Source organism: Microdochium trichocladiopsis (assembly GCF_020744255.1).
Source record: "Microdochium trichocladiopsis strain MPI-CAGE-CH-0230 chromosome Unknown B0I36scaffold_3, whole genome shotgun sequence".
NCBI classification, from domain to species: Eukaryota; Fungi; Ascomycota; class Sordariomycetes; order Xylariales; family Microdochiaceae; genus Microdochium; species Microdochium trichocladiopsis.
Window position 1 is genome coordinate 2,795,745 of NW_025763546.1, and position 15,086 is coordinate 2,810,830.

The 15,086-nt window shown below is 56.6% G+C and overlaps 5 protein-coding genes across 5 annotated transcripts; 3 read left to right on the forward strand and 2 right to left on the reverse strand.

The window, feature by feature from the left end:
- Positions 1-678: 678 nt before the first annotated feature.
- B0I36DRAFT_92591 (transport protein Avl9-domain-containing protein) lies at positions 679-3,731 on the reverse strand. The gene is made up of 4 exons (XM_046163595.1): positions 3,334-3,731; positions 2,850-3,273; positions 2,581-2,793; positions 679-2,517 (listed from the first exon to the last, which is right to left on the reverse strand). Exons 1-4 carry the CDS (start codon positions 3,555-3,557, stop codon positions 1,033-1,035), a joined length of 2,346 nt encoding a protein of 781 aa, XP_046015531.1. The 5' UTR covers positions 3,558-3,731; the 3' UTR covers positions 679-1,032.
- Positions 3,732-5,631: 1,900 nt separating this feature from the next.
- On the forward strand, positions 5,632-6,290 carry B0I36DRAFT_360804 (uncharacterized protein; the record flags this gene model as incomplete). Its single annotated transcript, XM_046158383.1, has 2 exons — positions 5,632-5,886; positions 5,964-6,290. 2 exons carry the CDS (start codon positions 5,632-5,634, stop codon positions 6,288-6,290), a joined length of 582 nt encoding a protein of 193 aa, XP_046015532.1.
- Positions 6,291-7,197: 907 nt separating this feature from the next.
- B0I36DRAFT_92645 (uncharacterized protein) lies at positions 7,198-8,928 on the forward strand. The gene is made up of 2 exons (XM_046163596.1): positions 7,198-7,496; positions 7,568-8,928. The coding sequence occupies exons 1-2, from the start codon at positions 7,299-7,301 to the stop codon at positions 8,840-8,842; spliced, it is 1,473 nt and encodes a 490-aa protein (XP_046015533.1). The 5' UTR covers positions 7,198-7,298; the 3' UTR covers positions 8,843-8,928.
- Positions 8,929-9,670, reverse strand: B0I36DRAFT_92646 (uncharacterized protein). The gene has a single exon (XM_046163597.1). It carries the CDS (start codon positions 9,513-9,515, stop codon positions 9,015-9,017), a length of 501 nt encoding a protein of 166 aa, XP_046015534.1. The 5' UTR covers positions 9,516-9,670; the 3' UTR covers positions 8,929-9,014.
- A 1,501-nt stretch (positions 9,671-11,171) lies between these two features.
- On the forward strand, positions 11,172-15,000 carry B0I36DRAFT_285744 (vacuolar protein-sorting protein BRO1). The gene is made up of 4 exons (XM_046151591.1): positions 11,172-11,742; positions 11,814-12,243; positions 12,324-13,475; positions 13,551-15,000. Exons 1-4 carry the CDS (start codon positions 11,465-11,467, stop codon positions 14,763-14,765), a joined length of 3,075 nt encoding a protein of 1,024 aa, XP_046015535.1. The 5' UTR covers positions 11,172-11,464; the 3' UTR covers positions 14,766-15,000.
- The last annotated feature ends 86 nt before the right edge of the window (positions 15,001-15,086 follow it).

Below are 15,086 nucleotides of genomic sequence, written 5' to 3' on the forward strand. Positions count from 1 at the left end.
TAATGGTCGTCGAGTTTTTATGATATCACGAAGTGAAACAAAGAAATAAAGCACATGATTGTCACAAGAGACACACAAGACACACACCCTTGCGAGTCACATACACCCGAACGAAACAGACACACAAACACACACAATAGGCCCCGGCGTTTCGGCGATGTTTCTCAGGTCCAAATTTTTCATTCTGTCCTTTATCGCACTGGCCGCAGGTCCCATGAATTTGTCGGGAGAGCAAAAGGGTCCATCCAGGGAGTGAGAAGTAGCTGCATATAGAGTACACGAAAACGCAGCGAGGGGGAGAAAGAGTCCCTCGTGGGACGGACATTCTATGGAGGACTGGAAAGTGGTCCTGCTTAGTTCAAGAGTGACGTGCGGGCAAGTGTGTGCTTGTGGGACGGGTCACCCCCGATATGGGCTCCGTATTATAGTTTCTTGCAGATATCACAGCCCGCAGGTTCTCTCTTGGCTTAACTTTTCTTTTTGGTTAGTCCCTTCGTGGTTGGCTTGCGCAGCAAGCTTGTCGTGAATTAACACGCCAGTCACTTGTTCCGGGTTCGCTTGGAATAGATAAGTGACGGAGGGCCAGCATGACACGCATAAAGAGGGGGGTTCTCCGCCCGAATAGCTCCTCACGGAGAACAGGGTGGGCCCCTGCATCTTGTTGCACACCGAGCAAAAGTATACTCTTCTTAACTCGCTATGCTGTGGAACGGGCGTGATGTGCCGACAAATGTGCAGAGTGCACCAATGCAGAGGTGGGTTACTATTTCACAAGCGATTGATCGGGCTTGAATGAGTTTCAATCAAGGAATCATGTCTTCCTCATTCGTTCAAAGCCAGCGTGGCCCGTGTGTGCACGCGATATATACAATGATCTAACTGATTTCGTTCCTGAACCCAAGAAATTGCGATGCCGATGCCGATTATGTGGATTCGATGCATGTCCGTGCCTTTCATTAAGCTTCCGAGTGTATGATACGAGACCTTCACTGCCGCGTTTTGACCCTTTCGCAGCTCATCTGGTCCATCTGTTTATGGCTTGGGCTCCTGGCTCGCAGAGGACGTACTGGGGACTGGCTCGTCGTCCGCTGCCGGCTGTCTGTCACCCTGCATCGACGTACCGGTCGCGGTCGTCGCTGGCGCGGACAAGTCTGGTTTTGGCTGTTCTGCTGTGGCTGTGGTGTCCGTACTTGAAGTCTGTACGGGTCGAGGAGAAGCAACGGCCGCAGATGACGCGGCAAGAGGTGCCGATGGAGCATCTCGTCTCCTCTCAGGACTCGGCGGCGCCGTGGACACGGACTCGCGCCCACTGTCGGACATTGCGCTGTCAAGCATGCTCTCACCAAAGCTGTCCTGCGTTGATGGCCTCACGGCGCTGTAGCCGCTAGGCACTTGCGCTGTGTCGTTATTGTCGTTGAAGACGCCAGACCGCATCGAGAATCTGGGTGCGTGCGGTGTAATAGGACTTTGAACCGGCGTTGTTCGCTCCGAGTCGGTGGATCGCGACTTGCGTCCCCATGCGGATGTCCATCCCCCGCTGCCGCCAGAACTGCTGTTGGTAGATGAGGTATTGAGCGAAGACACCTTTTCGCTAGCACTTGGCCGGCCCCAGGCTTGTTTGTGCTTCTGGCTCGCCCACGATGTCCAGCTACCAATGTAAGCACCAGCTTTGGCGCCGACTGATGATGTTGCAGTTGAATTCATGTGGTCGTCATTATGACCCGCACCGGCAGGAGGGAGTCCCGCAGATGGAGGCGGCGATCTTGCCTCCTCAGCGCGTCTTCTTTGTGCCTCCCGCATGGCCTCCATGTCAGAGTATAGTTTATTGAAGATTGTGTTTGCCTTCTCACGCCCAGCTGCGAGATTGCGGCCAAGGACCTCTCCTGCGACTGCAAATCGTTCGTCCAGGTGCATATCTTGAACCTGCTGCTGGATTCGGCGCTGAACGTCGTCGACGCTCAATCCACCCGCGCAAGGGTGCCTGGGCTCGACAATATCAAAGAGGTGGGAGTCCGTGTTGCATACCCAAAGGCGATAGTTATTCGTCCTTTCCCATACATCAATCCAGTCAGTGTTGAAGTCGTGTGCCGGGTCACCTTCGATATGTGGCAGCGCGGCTCGGGGATTAAGTGAGTTCTGTGCCAGGTAGTTATGGTACTTGACCGAGGATATTAGCGACAAGAGATACTCCTCGAACTGCAAACGGATGAACTCCTCGCTGCCGCGGTAGCCCATGGTCTTAGGCCGGCCAGGATTTGCTTCATCCCAGGTGTCGTTAACCTCCTGCGTGATCGCGTCAATCCACCGCCTGTCTGCGTGCGATAATGCCAACGCGGATCGCAATGAGCTTGAAGTGATGTTGATTGTTTTGTCATCGAGGTTGATGAGGATATCGCTGTATCGATCTTTCTGCTGTAAAAGAAGAGAGTTCGTGCTTCCGACAATATATGATTTCGTATTCTGGTCTGCCAGAAGATCAAGTTGCTGCAGCGGTGTGTAGGGACCAAATAAGCTACCCTACTCCGGATATTAGTAGCTGGTTGAAGCTTGTGGTCATCAAGATCTGGTGGTGGAACTCACCTGTCCGAAAATTTGAAGAGGCAGTCCCATGTAGGCAAGCAGAGACGAACGATCACTCGTCCGCAAGCTTGTAGGCTGCTTCAGATTCTTCTCGTAATTGTTAAGCTCTGGTCCCGCACAATCCTCCAGGTTTCGTAGAAGTCCTGGAATAAGAGACACAAGGGAGAACTGCATCATGCAAAGACGTTCGCAGCGCGATCCGAAGAAGAGCATCTGTGCACGATAGTGTTAGCTGCCGCGTTGTGAGTGTTCGAGGGTCTCAATCGCACCTTGTGCTGAAGCAAGCAACACTTGAGCAGGACAAGAGTCTGCCATTTGAACTCTCTGACAAGCTCTCTCAAGCTCATGCCCAGATACTGATCCCTATCAGCCTCGCTCAGCTGCCCACGCTCCTTTTCTTCCGCAAGACTGTCCTGAAATCTGCGCAGGATTTCAACGTCGGTGAACTCCCGCTGCAGAAACCATGCACTTGTTACGACGGAGAGACGTTCTCGAAGCATGCCGAAGAATTGCGGCGTGTCGGCAATCACCACTACTGCCTTCTGGACCGTCGATCGTGTTACCTCGGGAGGTCGATTGAGGAGCTGGGAGGCATCGAGTTGTCGTGTGCATGAAATTCCGAACAGCGAAGTGGCCGGTCCGTCGCCCGTAGCAGGCCGTAGCAGGGTGAAGTAGGAGAAGTCTTCTGTAGAGCTGTTCGCAGACTGTCAGCTGCAAATCCGGACAAGCACTAGAAAGTATCAGATTACCTACGCGTGAGCACCGTCGCTAAGAGCCATGAAAGGCAGGTTCGGCCAGGCCCAGTCCTCTGCCGGATCTCTGCCTTCTTCGACGCCAAACCAGCGTTCTACCTCGGGTCCTCGTGCATGGTGGAAGTCGACCACAGCGACAAGCGGCGTGAAACCTTTCTGGTTGCTTTCCGGCGTTCTCGAGCCAGGGGTTGAGGCTGTGGTGGCCGCGGCATCGACGCCAGACATCTTGGGCGAGAGGCCGCTAGGGCGTCGTCAGACACGAGCCTCTTTGCTATTGCCCCAGGTGCCGGGGCGAGAGGTGCCTGGGATGTGCTCGCGGAGCCAATCCTGGGTATTTGGAGAGTTGATTGCGTTCGAATGATGTTGTCTTGAGCTGAGGTGGATCAGCGTGCTGGAGGAGCGAATAGACCCACTCTGGTGTCTGGGCGAATGGCGGCTCCTCGTGACTGGCACAAGCTGGAGGACTGCGGGCGGCAATCGCGTGGTTGTGAGGGCTGACAACCGATAATCCAAAAGTAGGCTGACGAGGGCGGTGCCGGTTGCCCGCTGCTTGTGGGACGGAGTATCACGAAAGATGCTGGCGGGGCTTGGGGTCAGCCATCCAGGAGGAGCTGGGCCTATAATAATAAATTAGTCGCGGCTGGAAAGCTGGGGCCGATGCAGGAGCCAAGCGCAAGGTTGAGGGGGCTATTCCCACGCCGCCACCAGATGGTCCGCTTCTTGGTCCAGTTGCGCCTGGCTGTTGGCGTTAATGCACTCACGTGATCGGCAAGCTTGCACAATTCAGCGATATCTATGTTGTACTTCTGGATGCGGATGGACTGGAAGGTCAGCGATGAGGGTACTTACGCTACGTAAAGTAAGTAAAGTACTTACCTTAAGATACCCGACATTGTGAGAGTGAGGCACGAGAACCTGGAAAGAGGCTGCTGCGACTGGGGCTAATGGGTTGCAGCCCTCTACACGTGCATGGGTGATCCTTGGAGGGGAAAGGGAAGGACGCCGCCAAAACTATGCGCCAGAGGAGCCGCCACTCTTGGATCTTTGGATGAACGGCTCAGGTGCCAGGCCGGTCATTATGCAAACAACCACAACACTCCGATATCGAAGTCGACACCAGCGGGCCCGTCCTCGCGGCATCTTTTGGATTCAAAGGTCCAGTTCCCAGGCGGCGCCGCCGTGTCTCACCACTCCTCAACAACCCCTGCGCACCCAGCAGGCATTGCCGGCAACCTGGCAGGCCCACGCCGCCTGCGCAATGCAGCCCTGACGTGGCGGCATGCCAGCTGTCCCGCATGGCATAACTCAGCGCCGCCGCAGGGCATGGCCATGAGACCGGCTTGTGCGGTCAAGCACCCACTGCAACAAACAAGAGACCCATCTCCTGTCATGGACGACGGAGGTCCGAATCCGTCCTTAAAGGCGAAAAGGACGGACCTGCGCGCTTGTCGCCTGCCACTTGCTCATCCTGCGCACCCTTTCCGAGCTACAGTCTCCCGCTCCCGTGGTCGGATGATTCCAAGCTTGGTCAACGCATTGGTATCGTAAGACGTGACTTGCTCGGTTCTGTGCGCCATTTCAGTTCCATGGCCACAGAGCTGATATGCATGAGTCTCGCTTTCTGCTTCATCCAAACATGTCGCCAGGTGGCATCCTTGCGGGTGACCTTGTAGGTCATGCCAACGAGGACATCCCCTAATATCACGGATGCCCCCCGAACCTTATCCCATAGCGGACAAATGCAGGGTCCAGTGGCTCAGCGGCGCCTCTGAGCCAGCTCCGAGGGGATGAAAGCGTAATCGATAACGCGAATCGGCAAGTGGGACCCTCGCCCAGGGGCCCGAGGCTGCGTCATTGGGTCCTTGACCGCTGGCGCCCCTAGCCCGCGCGAAAAGAACATGGGCAAAATTGGCCCGACTGAGCAGGTCGCAGCATTCACACCACGCACCACCGCCGCCCACTCGGCAGGCCGTTGTCGCTTCCTCGTTGCTGGCCCACGTGCCCCGTCCACTCCTCCTCGATGATCCTTTCCCCTCCGCTTCTTTCCACGTCTCCTGCCCCCTCCGTCTTCTCTTCTGTAGTCCGTCGACACTCTGGATTTGAGCCTCTCCACGTCTTGTCAATATTTCCATCCTCACCGGTCAGACTCAGCAATAACTCAAAGTTCCGGCGCTTAGACAGTTTGACTGCCCTGCACTGCTCTTGTCGACCAACATCCCAGCTGCGAAGGCCTCTTCCTCCAGCGATCTCAACGGGCATCAACCTCTCGTCGACTTGACCGCACGAGGTTTCACCCAAGATGGCACCGAAAAGCAAACCAAACCACGACGAGACCAAGTCCGAGGGGCTCAATGGGAAGGAACGCAACGGCGCGGCCTCGAGATCGACAAAGATGTCTCGAGGCGCGAGTGCCATGGGCTCAAATCACAAGGACAAGGATAAAGACAGTGCTGGAGCCAACGGCGACAAGACGAGCAACGCGGCACAGCGCAGTGCTGCTGCTACAACCACATCTTCAACCGCGGCGCCTCTGCCAGCAGTCGCACCCCCTGGCGTAAGCCCGACCTCTGCCATCCCTCATGCCCGCACAACTTGTCAGTGGCTAACTCAAGGATTGTATCGGATCTCTAGCTACAATGGTCAACCTTTGACCGCGACGTCTTACACGATTACCGCCGCGAGTACCGCCTCGACACCCCGACCTGCTTCTCCAACTCATACCACCACTGGATCCTGTCGAGGCCGGGCATTGGTCTCCGATCACCAACAATGGCTCGCCGAGCCGAGTATCGCCGCCAGAGCAAGGACGATCTTGCCAAAGTCGTGCGGAAACACTTCAATGGCTTGGGAATTCAAGAAAATGACGTTGTGGTCAGCTTCTTGCACAAGGTCCGCAATCCCAGCATCGCGCGGCCAAGGAGGAACAAGCTGGCACCACACTCGTCACCTCTCCCATGATGACTTCCCAGTCCAGATGCTTGGAAGTCTACGGTCAACAACAACTTTGTTCGCCTCGTTTTGGTTTCCGAATATGTTGGGTTAAATGTCCCATTGCTTGACAGTTACGATACCAGGGTTCAGGGTGGTCGATTTCTTTCTTAGCCTGTTTGGGAGTTCTTCATACCTGGGAAACATTTCACTTGTGTTGAGTCCATCAAGTACAGGAGTTAACTGGCGTCAATGGTGTTATAGAGCCGGTCCGGGCTCGGGGAAAAGCTTGTTCGCATGTAATCATTCTGGCAACAGCCATCATAGCATAGCCGTTCAATTATGCCATCGGTGCTTTATCCGCAATTGACTTGCTCTACCTTGCCCATCGGAGGCGGGCGTTTTGACGTGGTTTCAAAGCAGTAAAGATCACGCCTGCGGGCTCTTGTGCTGAACTTGGCTTCAAAGTGACTTCGCAAGAGGCAGAGCGGCTATACGCGAGACTGGGACTAATATGGAGGTTCCCAAGCCTTGGCGCGACTGGATTGTGACGCGATGCTAGCTGCTGCATGATTCCATTAGTGAGGGTCTATTCGTACGTAACAGCGCTAGCCGCTGCTGGCCTCAGGCAGCAAAGCAGAATTTGGGTTTGGGCCGGCGGTGATTGGCTGAACCTCGACGATGATTGGAGAATGTTCCTTGCGACTCCCGCCGAAAAAGTTGGGGCGTCATTGTGCCAACCCACCGCCCCGGCTCAAGATTTCTGTTGTCCACGATCCTGCTGCCGGCATCCGCGGCTGAGACCTATCTGTAACGCACGTTTTCTCGCCCTCTAGTCACCACAACTCCCGACTGACGCCCGGCAAGCACACCAAAGTTCTAAGGCCCTGCGCAACAGCGCCCGTTGTGTCAGTTTCGACGACCATCTCCAAACTCTTCTCAGCCGGACCCGCCCGACATGTTATAGACCGACAATAGCCACATAGACTCTGCCGCATTTCATTCCACGTTACACAATCATCACCAAACACGAACATCATGAACTCGCCAGCGATCTTCACAAAGGCAGCACTGCCTAGTCGCGTGCTGTCTCCTGCCCACATCTATCGCAGGCAGAGGCTACGGGATCACTTGCGCAAACGGCCAACGCCGTCCCAGGCTTCCATCTCGACGATATCCAAACGACCTGTCCCGGCCTCCCCAGATGCAGCACACCGGTCGAGGCTCCAGCCTAAGGTGAGTGACGCTCCCGAACTTGATAGCAGACATCCGAGCTTGACACATACTAACACTCTGTCGTATTGTAGCAAACATTCCATGCGACATCGGCCTCCTATGCCATCAAGGATCCTTACAAGGCTCTGGGAGTGAGCAAATCCGCAACACCCGCCGAGATCAAGAAGGCCTACTACGGCCTGGCGAAAAAGTACCACCCAGATACCAACAAGGACCCTTCCGCCAAGGACAAGTTTGGCGAGGCCCAGTCAGCCTACGAGATTCTCTCCGACCCCAAGAAGCGCGAACAGTACGACCAGTTCGGCGGTGCGGCCTTCGATGCGAATGGCGGTCCTGCTCCTAGCGGAGGTAATCCCTTCGCGGGGGGCGGCAACCCTTTCCACGGATTCGGCGGACAAGCAGGCGGCTTTGGCGGACAAGGTGGCTTTGGCGCCAACTTCAACTTTGACGACCTGTTCTCGGCGTTCACGGGCGGACGGGGTGGGCCGTTCGGGGGCGCCGGCGGCGGCGGCGGTCGCGGCGGCCGCAACCCTTTTGAGCAGGAGATCATGGTTGGCGACAACATTGACGTGCAGACGAGCATCTCGTTCATGGAGGCTGCCAAGGGCACGAGCAAGACCATCAACATATACCCGCTCGTGCAGTGCGGGACGTGCGCAGGCAGCGGGCTGAAGCCTGGCACCAAGCGCTCCGAGTGCAAGCAATGCGGCGGCTCCGGAGCGCAGGTGCACTTCATGACGGGCGGGTTCCAGGCGGCCTCGACGTGCAGCGCGTGCCGCGGAACGGGCCAGGCGGCGCCCCGCGGATCCGAGTGCAAGACGTGCGCGGGCGATGGTGTCGTGCGCGAGCGCAAGACGATCAACATCGACATCCCCGCGGGAATCGAGGACGGGATGAGGTTGCGGCTCGATGGGGAAGGCGACGCGCCGAAGACGGGCCAGAGCGGGAACCCGGACGTCCGCGCCGCGAGGGGCGACCTGTACATCTTTGTCAAGGTCGCGTCGGATCCCAAGTTCAAGCGTGCGGGCAGCGATATATTACACACGGCCAACATCCCGCTCACGACGGCGCTGCTCGGTGGCGAGGTGACGATCCCGACGCTCGACGGCGAGGTCAAGGTCAAGGTTGGCACAGGCACCAACACGGGCGACAAGATGACGCTCGTAGGCATGGGCATGAAGAAGGTCGGCTCGCGGCGTGGCGCCACGGGCGACCTCAAGGTCGAGTTCCGCGTCGCCATGCCAAAGTATCTCTCGGCCAACCAGCGGACCATTGTCGAGATGCTGGCGGACGAGATGGGCGACAAGACGGCCAAGCGGATCATGAATGTCAACATGAATGCGTAAGTCCACTCTCACGCCCCTGTCAAACTTCCTTCCCATCACGAGAGAGAGAGAGAGAGAGAGAGGCGCACAAAGTACAGAGTTGCAGTGCTAAGGTCTCGACGATGTAGCTCCCCCTCGTCATCACAAGCCTCCAAGGACGACGACCCTGCCTCTCACCAGAACGAGGGCTTCCTCAAGTCCATGTGGCACAACCTGACCAACCACCCTGCTCACAGACACGATCCGGATGGCTCCGGCAGCAGCACTGGCACAGACGGCACCAGCCACGAGAAGCCGAATTCGGAAAACAATGGCGCGAAGGGCAACAACAATACCGACGGGGGCAAGAAGCAGGCCGGCTCCGGCTCCGGCTAGTGAAGGGCTCGCGTTGTATTACAGGCGGAGGTGTAACCGCAGGAGGCAATTTGTGAAAATGTACTATAACCTGAAGAACGATTGGACGACCCTTTGTACAAAAGAAAAGAACAAAATCCCCACAGAGCACCGACACGGTTCCAGAGCGGAAACATTCTAGACAGCTAGTGAGACAGGAGAGATTGGAAAAATGCAAGCGGATGGAGGACAGAGGCCGAGTCGAAGCACGCACTGCTACACTGCGGGGCATCAGACGAGCAGCAGCGTCAGGTTCACCGTTGACAAGGCCATCCGGTGCTTTGTGTTCTTCTTGTATCATATAAAATTTAAGGCGAACTGTTTTTTGGTCATAGATATTGAAGCGTATGTACAGGCCGCGGTCATGCAGTTATGCGTGGGTACTCGAGATGGGATCAGTGCCAGCCATGGTTGGGTGCGTGAAGCGTGAAGCTCTGTATATAATCCCGAACGCATAAACGAGAGCAAGCCTTGCCCCTGAGAAGCGCCCAGTGTGACGACTATCCAAACATGTTGCGTCTGTCCTGAATTGAAGCCGGGCCAAGCACCACCGTCGGAGTCCTTTCGCTAGGCCCAAGGGGATTTAGCTTGGCCACTTCAAGAATTGCAAATGATATGGGTGGCCGGGCCTGTGCTATCTTTACATGTCCTTACGTGGAGAATCTTTAGCAGCAGTGCGGGCCCTGGGTTGGGCGACCCTGGAACTTCAGAAGTCAAGATAAGAATCAAGGGGTCCTCGCGGATTCCCGTGGTCGCAGAACGGGCCTGCTTGGCTTTGGGGAAATTTGACTGCCGTTGCGGCCCAGAGCTTGGGAGCCGAGCGCGCGTGGGGGGAGGGGGGGGCTTCTTTCGTGTGCGGGCTAAATTTGGAGGGCCTCTTGACTCATGATGCCCAGGCGCCATCTGAGACCGAATAGCCCATACAGAGTTGCCTGGGGCATTCTTATGGCTGTTGCTAGGTTTGTCTGAGCGACTTGCCGTGGCCCCGGCGGCACTTCTTGAACGTGGAAGCGAAAGCCGTTGTGAAAGTCCAATACTAAAGGCACATTAAGCGCCGTCGCCGGCAATGTGGGGCGGGGCCTCGCGGCAGCCGCGGGGGCATGAAGCGCCGGGGGCCGACCGGGGTGGCGGGACAGCCAATGACGTACGGGAGAGGGGTAGTTGCAGCGCCGACCCATCACATGCGATGCTGGGATCTGCCGCCTGGATGAATACACTAAGTGAATATGGTGCGACGGGAGCTGGCGCCTCAGGCAGAACTCGGGCTTCGTTCGTCTGCGCATGGCAACCTTGCCTGCCAATGGGCCGTCTTACATGGACAATCGTCTTTTGGGGGGATTTGGACTAGATAGTTTGGCCCCGTGCTGGCCGCCATATGCGCTCTCGTGAGAGCCCTACCACTCCAGAAGTGTAGCGCAACTTATATGACGCCCGAATCTGCAGCAGCAGCAGCAGTGGCCCAGACCAGGGCCTATAACTGACGGGGCCGGCAGCCCGTCACTGCATGCAGGGAACACCGCTGACAGGCTGCCGGTTATGAGTGACCGGCCACTTGCAAGCCCCCAAACGACGTTCATGGGAGCCGTGTGACCAGCTTGCAGAGGCGCGGGAACGAGGCTCAGGGTCGGTTGGGCTTCGTGGGAGAGAGAAGGGACGGACTTGGACACAGCCCGGGCATCACTCCCTCGACGGTGCTGGCGTTGTTTGTGCTTCGAGCAACCATGTCATGCATATAATTTCCAGGAGGCACAGTGGATGGGGGACGGAGCGTGACAGGGAGAGCTCGAGCGTGAGAACGAGAGAGCATGTGTTGGTGGTGGCCTATCCCAGGTGATGATGTTAGCCATGCCACCGCCTGGCGGCCCCACACTGACTCTGAGGTGCCCGCCCGCGGTGAGCACCCCTCCAAGTCCGGCGCTCCAAGGCCCGCACTCCAGGCGTGTGGCTTCTCCAACTTGGCGGCCCTGGCCCAACCGCCACTGCACATCACCGTGCGATGTGCGCTAGGGGAGCTCACGCTGCTTCAGAGCTGCGAGCCCAAAACCACCCGCCCCTCTGAGAACCACGACACACTGGCGCATCTCACCCTACCCAGCCATCCCAGTGTCGACAGTCATCCTTCCCGGCGCCTTCCGGTCCCGTCTCGAGCTGCCAACTCCTTCTCCGCCGACGCAGAGAGTCGCGGTAGCACCCCGTCCGTCTCACTTGCTGCCCGACAATCCCACTGCGCGTCGTGCGCCGGCTGCCGCCATGCCGCAGACGCCCATGATCTCGGTGCCGCTCAAGGCCACAAACGAGATTGACTGGATAGGCCCTCTCAAGGCCTACATTCGCAACACGTACGGCGACGATCCGGAGCGCTATGCCGAAGAGTGCGCAACCCTCAACCGCCTCCGCCAGGACATGCGGGGTGCCGGCAAGGACAGCACCGCAGGCAGAGACCTGCTGTATCGCTACTACGGCCAGCTCGAGCTGCTCGACCTTCGCTTCCCAGTCGACGAGCAGCACATCAAAATCTCATTCACATGGTGCGCATCCCGCCAGATACCCAGCGCAGTCCTGGGAAAGCTCGGCTGACATCTTGCCTCTCGGTTTACAGGTTCGACGCCTTTACGCACAAGGCCACTGCCCAATACTCGCTCGCGTTCGAGAAGGCGTCCATAATATTCAACATCTGCGCCGTCCTTTCGTGCCATGCCGCGTTGCAGACACGGTCCGAGGAGTCTGGGCTCAAGACAGCATATCACTCCTTCCAAGCATCTGCGGGCATGTTCACCTACATAAACGAGAACTTTCTGCACGCCCCTTCGTCCGACCTCAGCCGAGAGACAGTGAAGACCCTTATTCAGATCATGCTGGCACAAGCACAGGAAGTATTTCTGGAAAAGCAGGTGGCCGACCAGAAGAAGAACGGACTTCTGGCCAAACTCTCGAGCCAAGCTGCCGATCTCTACCAACAGGCGGTAGAAGGGACGCAGGAGAATGTCAACAAGGCTATATTTGAGAAAGTCTGGCTCCTCTTCGTTCAGGTAAGTCGAGTGCCCGGGTGTCCTATTCCTCTGACTTTTGTTGCGAGACTCACAACCAGTCGCTGATTGTGTGTTGACAGATTAAATACAACCTGATGAGCTCTAATGCGCAATACTACCAAGCTCTTGCCGATGAAGACGCCAATTCATACGGCGTGGCTGTCGCACGGCTCATGGTGGCTGAAGTCCAGGCGAAGGAGGCGAGCAAGATCGCCAGCAATTTCCCCAGTTCCATGGCGCCAAGCACAAACATGACCTCAGAAACGGGACCAGCACTTGCTGAGATCACGAAACGAAACCTGACAACTATCCAAGAAAAGCTGCAAGGACTTCTCAAGGACAACGACTACATCTATCACCAGACCGTGCCGGCTGAGGCAAGTCTCACGGCGATTCCCAAGCTACCAGCGGCGAAACCAATTCCTGTGAGCGAACTGTATGCCGGACAGGATATTCAACGCATCACAGGGCCAGATCTCTTTGCCAAGATCGTGCCGTTGGCGGTCACGGAATCAGCCAGTCTCTACGACGAAGAGAAGGCAAAACTTGTCCGCGCCGAAACTGAGAGAGTCGATCTAGCCAATAGCGAAATGGCTGCGAGTCTCGACTACCTGCGACTACCTGGTGCCCTACAGGTACTCAAGGGAGGTGTGGATCAGGAAATACTGCCTGATGAAGATTTCCGGACTTGGTGCGACGACGTTGCTGGCCACGAAAATCCAATTTCGATACTGGACACTTTGAGAATCGACAGAGACTCCATCATTGGCACCCTTGACCGATGTTCGAAACAGCTTGACATGGAGGAGAGTGTCTGCGAAAAGATGAGATCAAAGTACGAGAGCGAGTGGACTCAGCAACCAAGCTCGAGACTTACTACTACGCTTCGAGGCAATATTCGCAATTACCGAGAGGCCCTGGACGAAGCTTCGCGCAGTGATGGACAGCTGTACGCCAAGTTCCGCCAGAACGAGGCAGACATTGAAGAAATGCGGAATGCAGCGCAACACGGTCGAGTCGACGAGCTGTTCCAGCGAGCTATACAGAAAGTCCGTGGCAAAACGAGCAACTCCGGAAGCCCTATTGGAGGCGAGGCAAACCTGTTGGATACTGATTTCGAGGATGGCGGCATGAGCGTGGCAGAGCAGATCAGCAGGGTGGAGGACATCTTGAAGAAACTGAACCTGGTCAAGCGTGAGCGGAACCAGGTACTCAAGGACTTGAAGGAGAAGGTTTGTCCCCCCCCCCCCCCCCGTGCGTTCATTTCCGATGACCAGTCTCGGTAAGCTAACTTATCTGTTGCCCAGGTTCACAATGACGACATATCCCAGATTCTCATTCTGAACAAGAAATCCATTTCAAACTTTGAGACGCAACTCTTTCAGCAGGAGCTCGAGAAATTCCGGCCGCATCAACAACGCCTGCTACAGGCCAACCATAAGCAGTCGGCCCTTATGAAAGAGCTTAATATGTCCTTCAACTCTCTTCTGCAGGATAAGCGCGTGCGGTCCGAGCAGACCAAATACGAGACCATACAGCGGCAACGAGGGTCGGTTGTTAACAGATACAAGCGAGCCTATCAGGAATTTCTCGATCTCGAAGCCGGGCTGCAGGGTGCCAAGAGATGGTACAGCGAGATGAAGGAAACGGTCGACAGCCTGGAGAAGAATGTTGAGACGTTCGTCAACAACAGGAGATCAGAGGGCGCCACTCTCTTGAGCCAGATTGAGCAGGAGCAGGCAGCGAACAAGAGCTCCCAAGCCGAGCTGGAACGGGAGAGGTTGCGTGGTCTGATGGACCGAATGTCAATAGAGCCCAATGTTTCAGGCCCGGCCAAATCCTCGAGTCGACCGACGCCGGCGCCGCTCAACTTCAGCAGCCCAAGCAACTCTAGCTACCCCCAAACGAACTTCGGAGGCCAGTACCAGCTTCCTCGGTCCCCACCTCCAAACCAGGCCACCTACCCGACTTTCTCTAGTCCACCTCCGCAGTCGACATATTCCTCCCCAGCTCCGCAGCAGCCCTACACGCCATCTGCCATGCAGACGACCTTTGGACAGCAGGCCACATACAACCCGGGCAGCTGGGGTCGCAATCCTGGACCGACGTCGCCGCCACCCAACCAGACAAGCTTCAGCCTGGGCCCTGCATCACCTCCACCCACACAGACATCCTTTGCCCAGCACCAGTATAGCACGTACGGCAACCACCAGCAGCCGCAACAGCCGCAGCACATGCAGCACCAACTCCAGCAACAACCGCCGCCGCAGCAGCAGCAGCCTCAACAACAGCAGCAAGGCTACAACATACCGAGCAACTTTGTGCCACCTCCTCCCCCGCCAGGCCCCCCACCGTTGGGTCCCCAGCAGACATTCCACTACGATCAGCAGGACCAGTTGCAGTCGAACCCTTATGGGCATCACCAACAACAACAACATGGTGGCTACGGCCGACAGAGCCAGCCACCTCATCAACAACAGCAGCAGCAAGATCCCTGGGCAGGACTGAGCGCTTGGAAGTGAGAGAGGGAGAAGAGAAAAGGAGAGAGCGAAGCTGTCCTCTCTACAGCCTGGAAGCACCTCCTTTTGAAAACTCGCAGAAGGATGCCTGGTTGGTTGGTTGCGCACGGGGAAAAAGGGCCAAACAACAAAGAACCCCGGCGCTGTGGGCAGTCTCAACAGCCCCGCTGTAAACACGGTGCTTGCCAGTATATAGATAAAGACGCGACGCAATAACAATGATTGAATTGACATGGCGAACCTGTGAGCCGTCGCTTGATTGTGAAAATGCGTCCCGCTGGGCTGTTGTGCTAACGGGCGGCAGGGAATTGCTCTTGAAAAGCA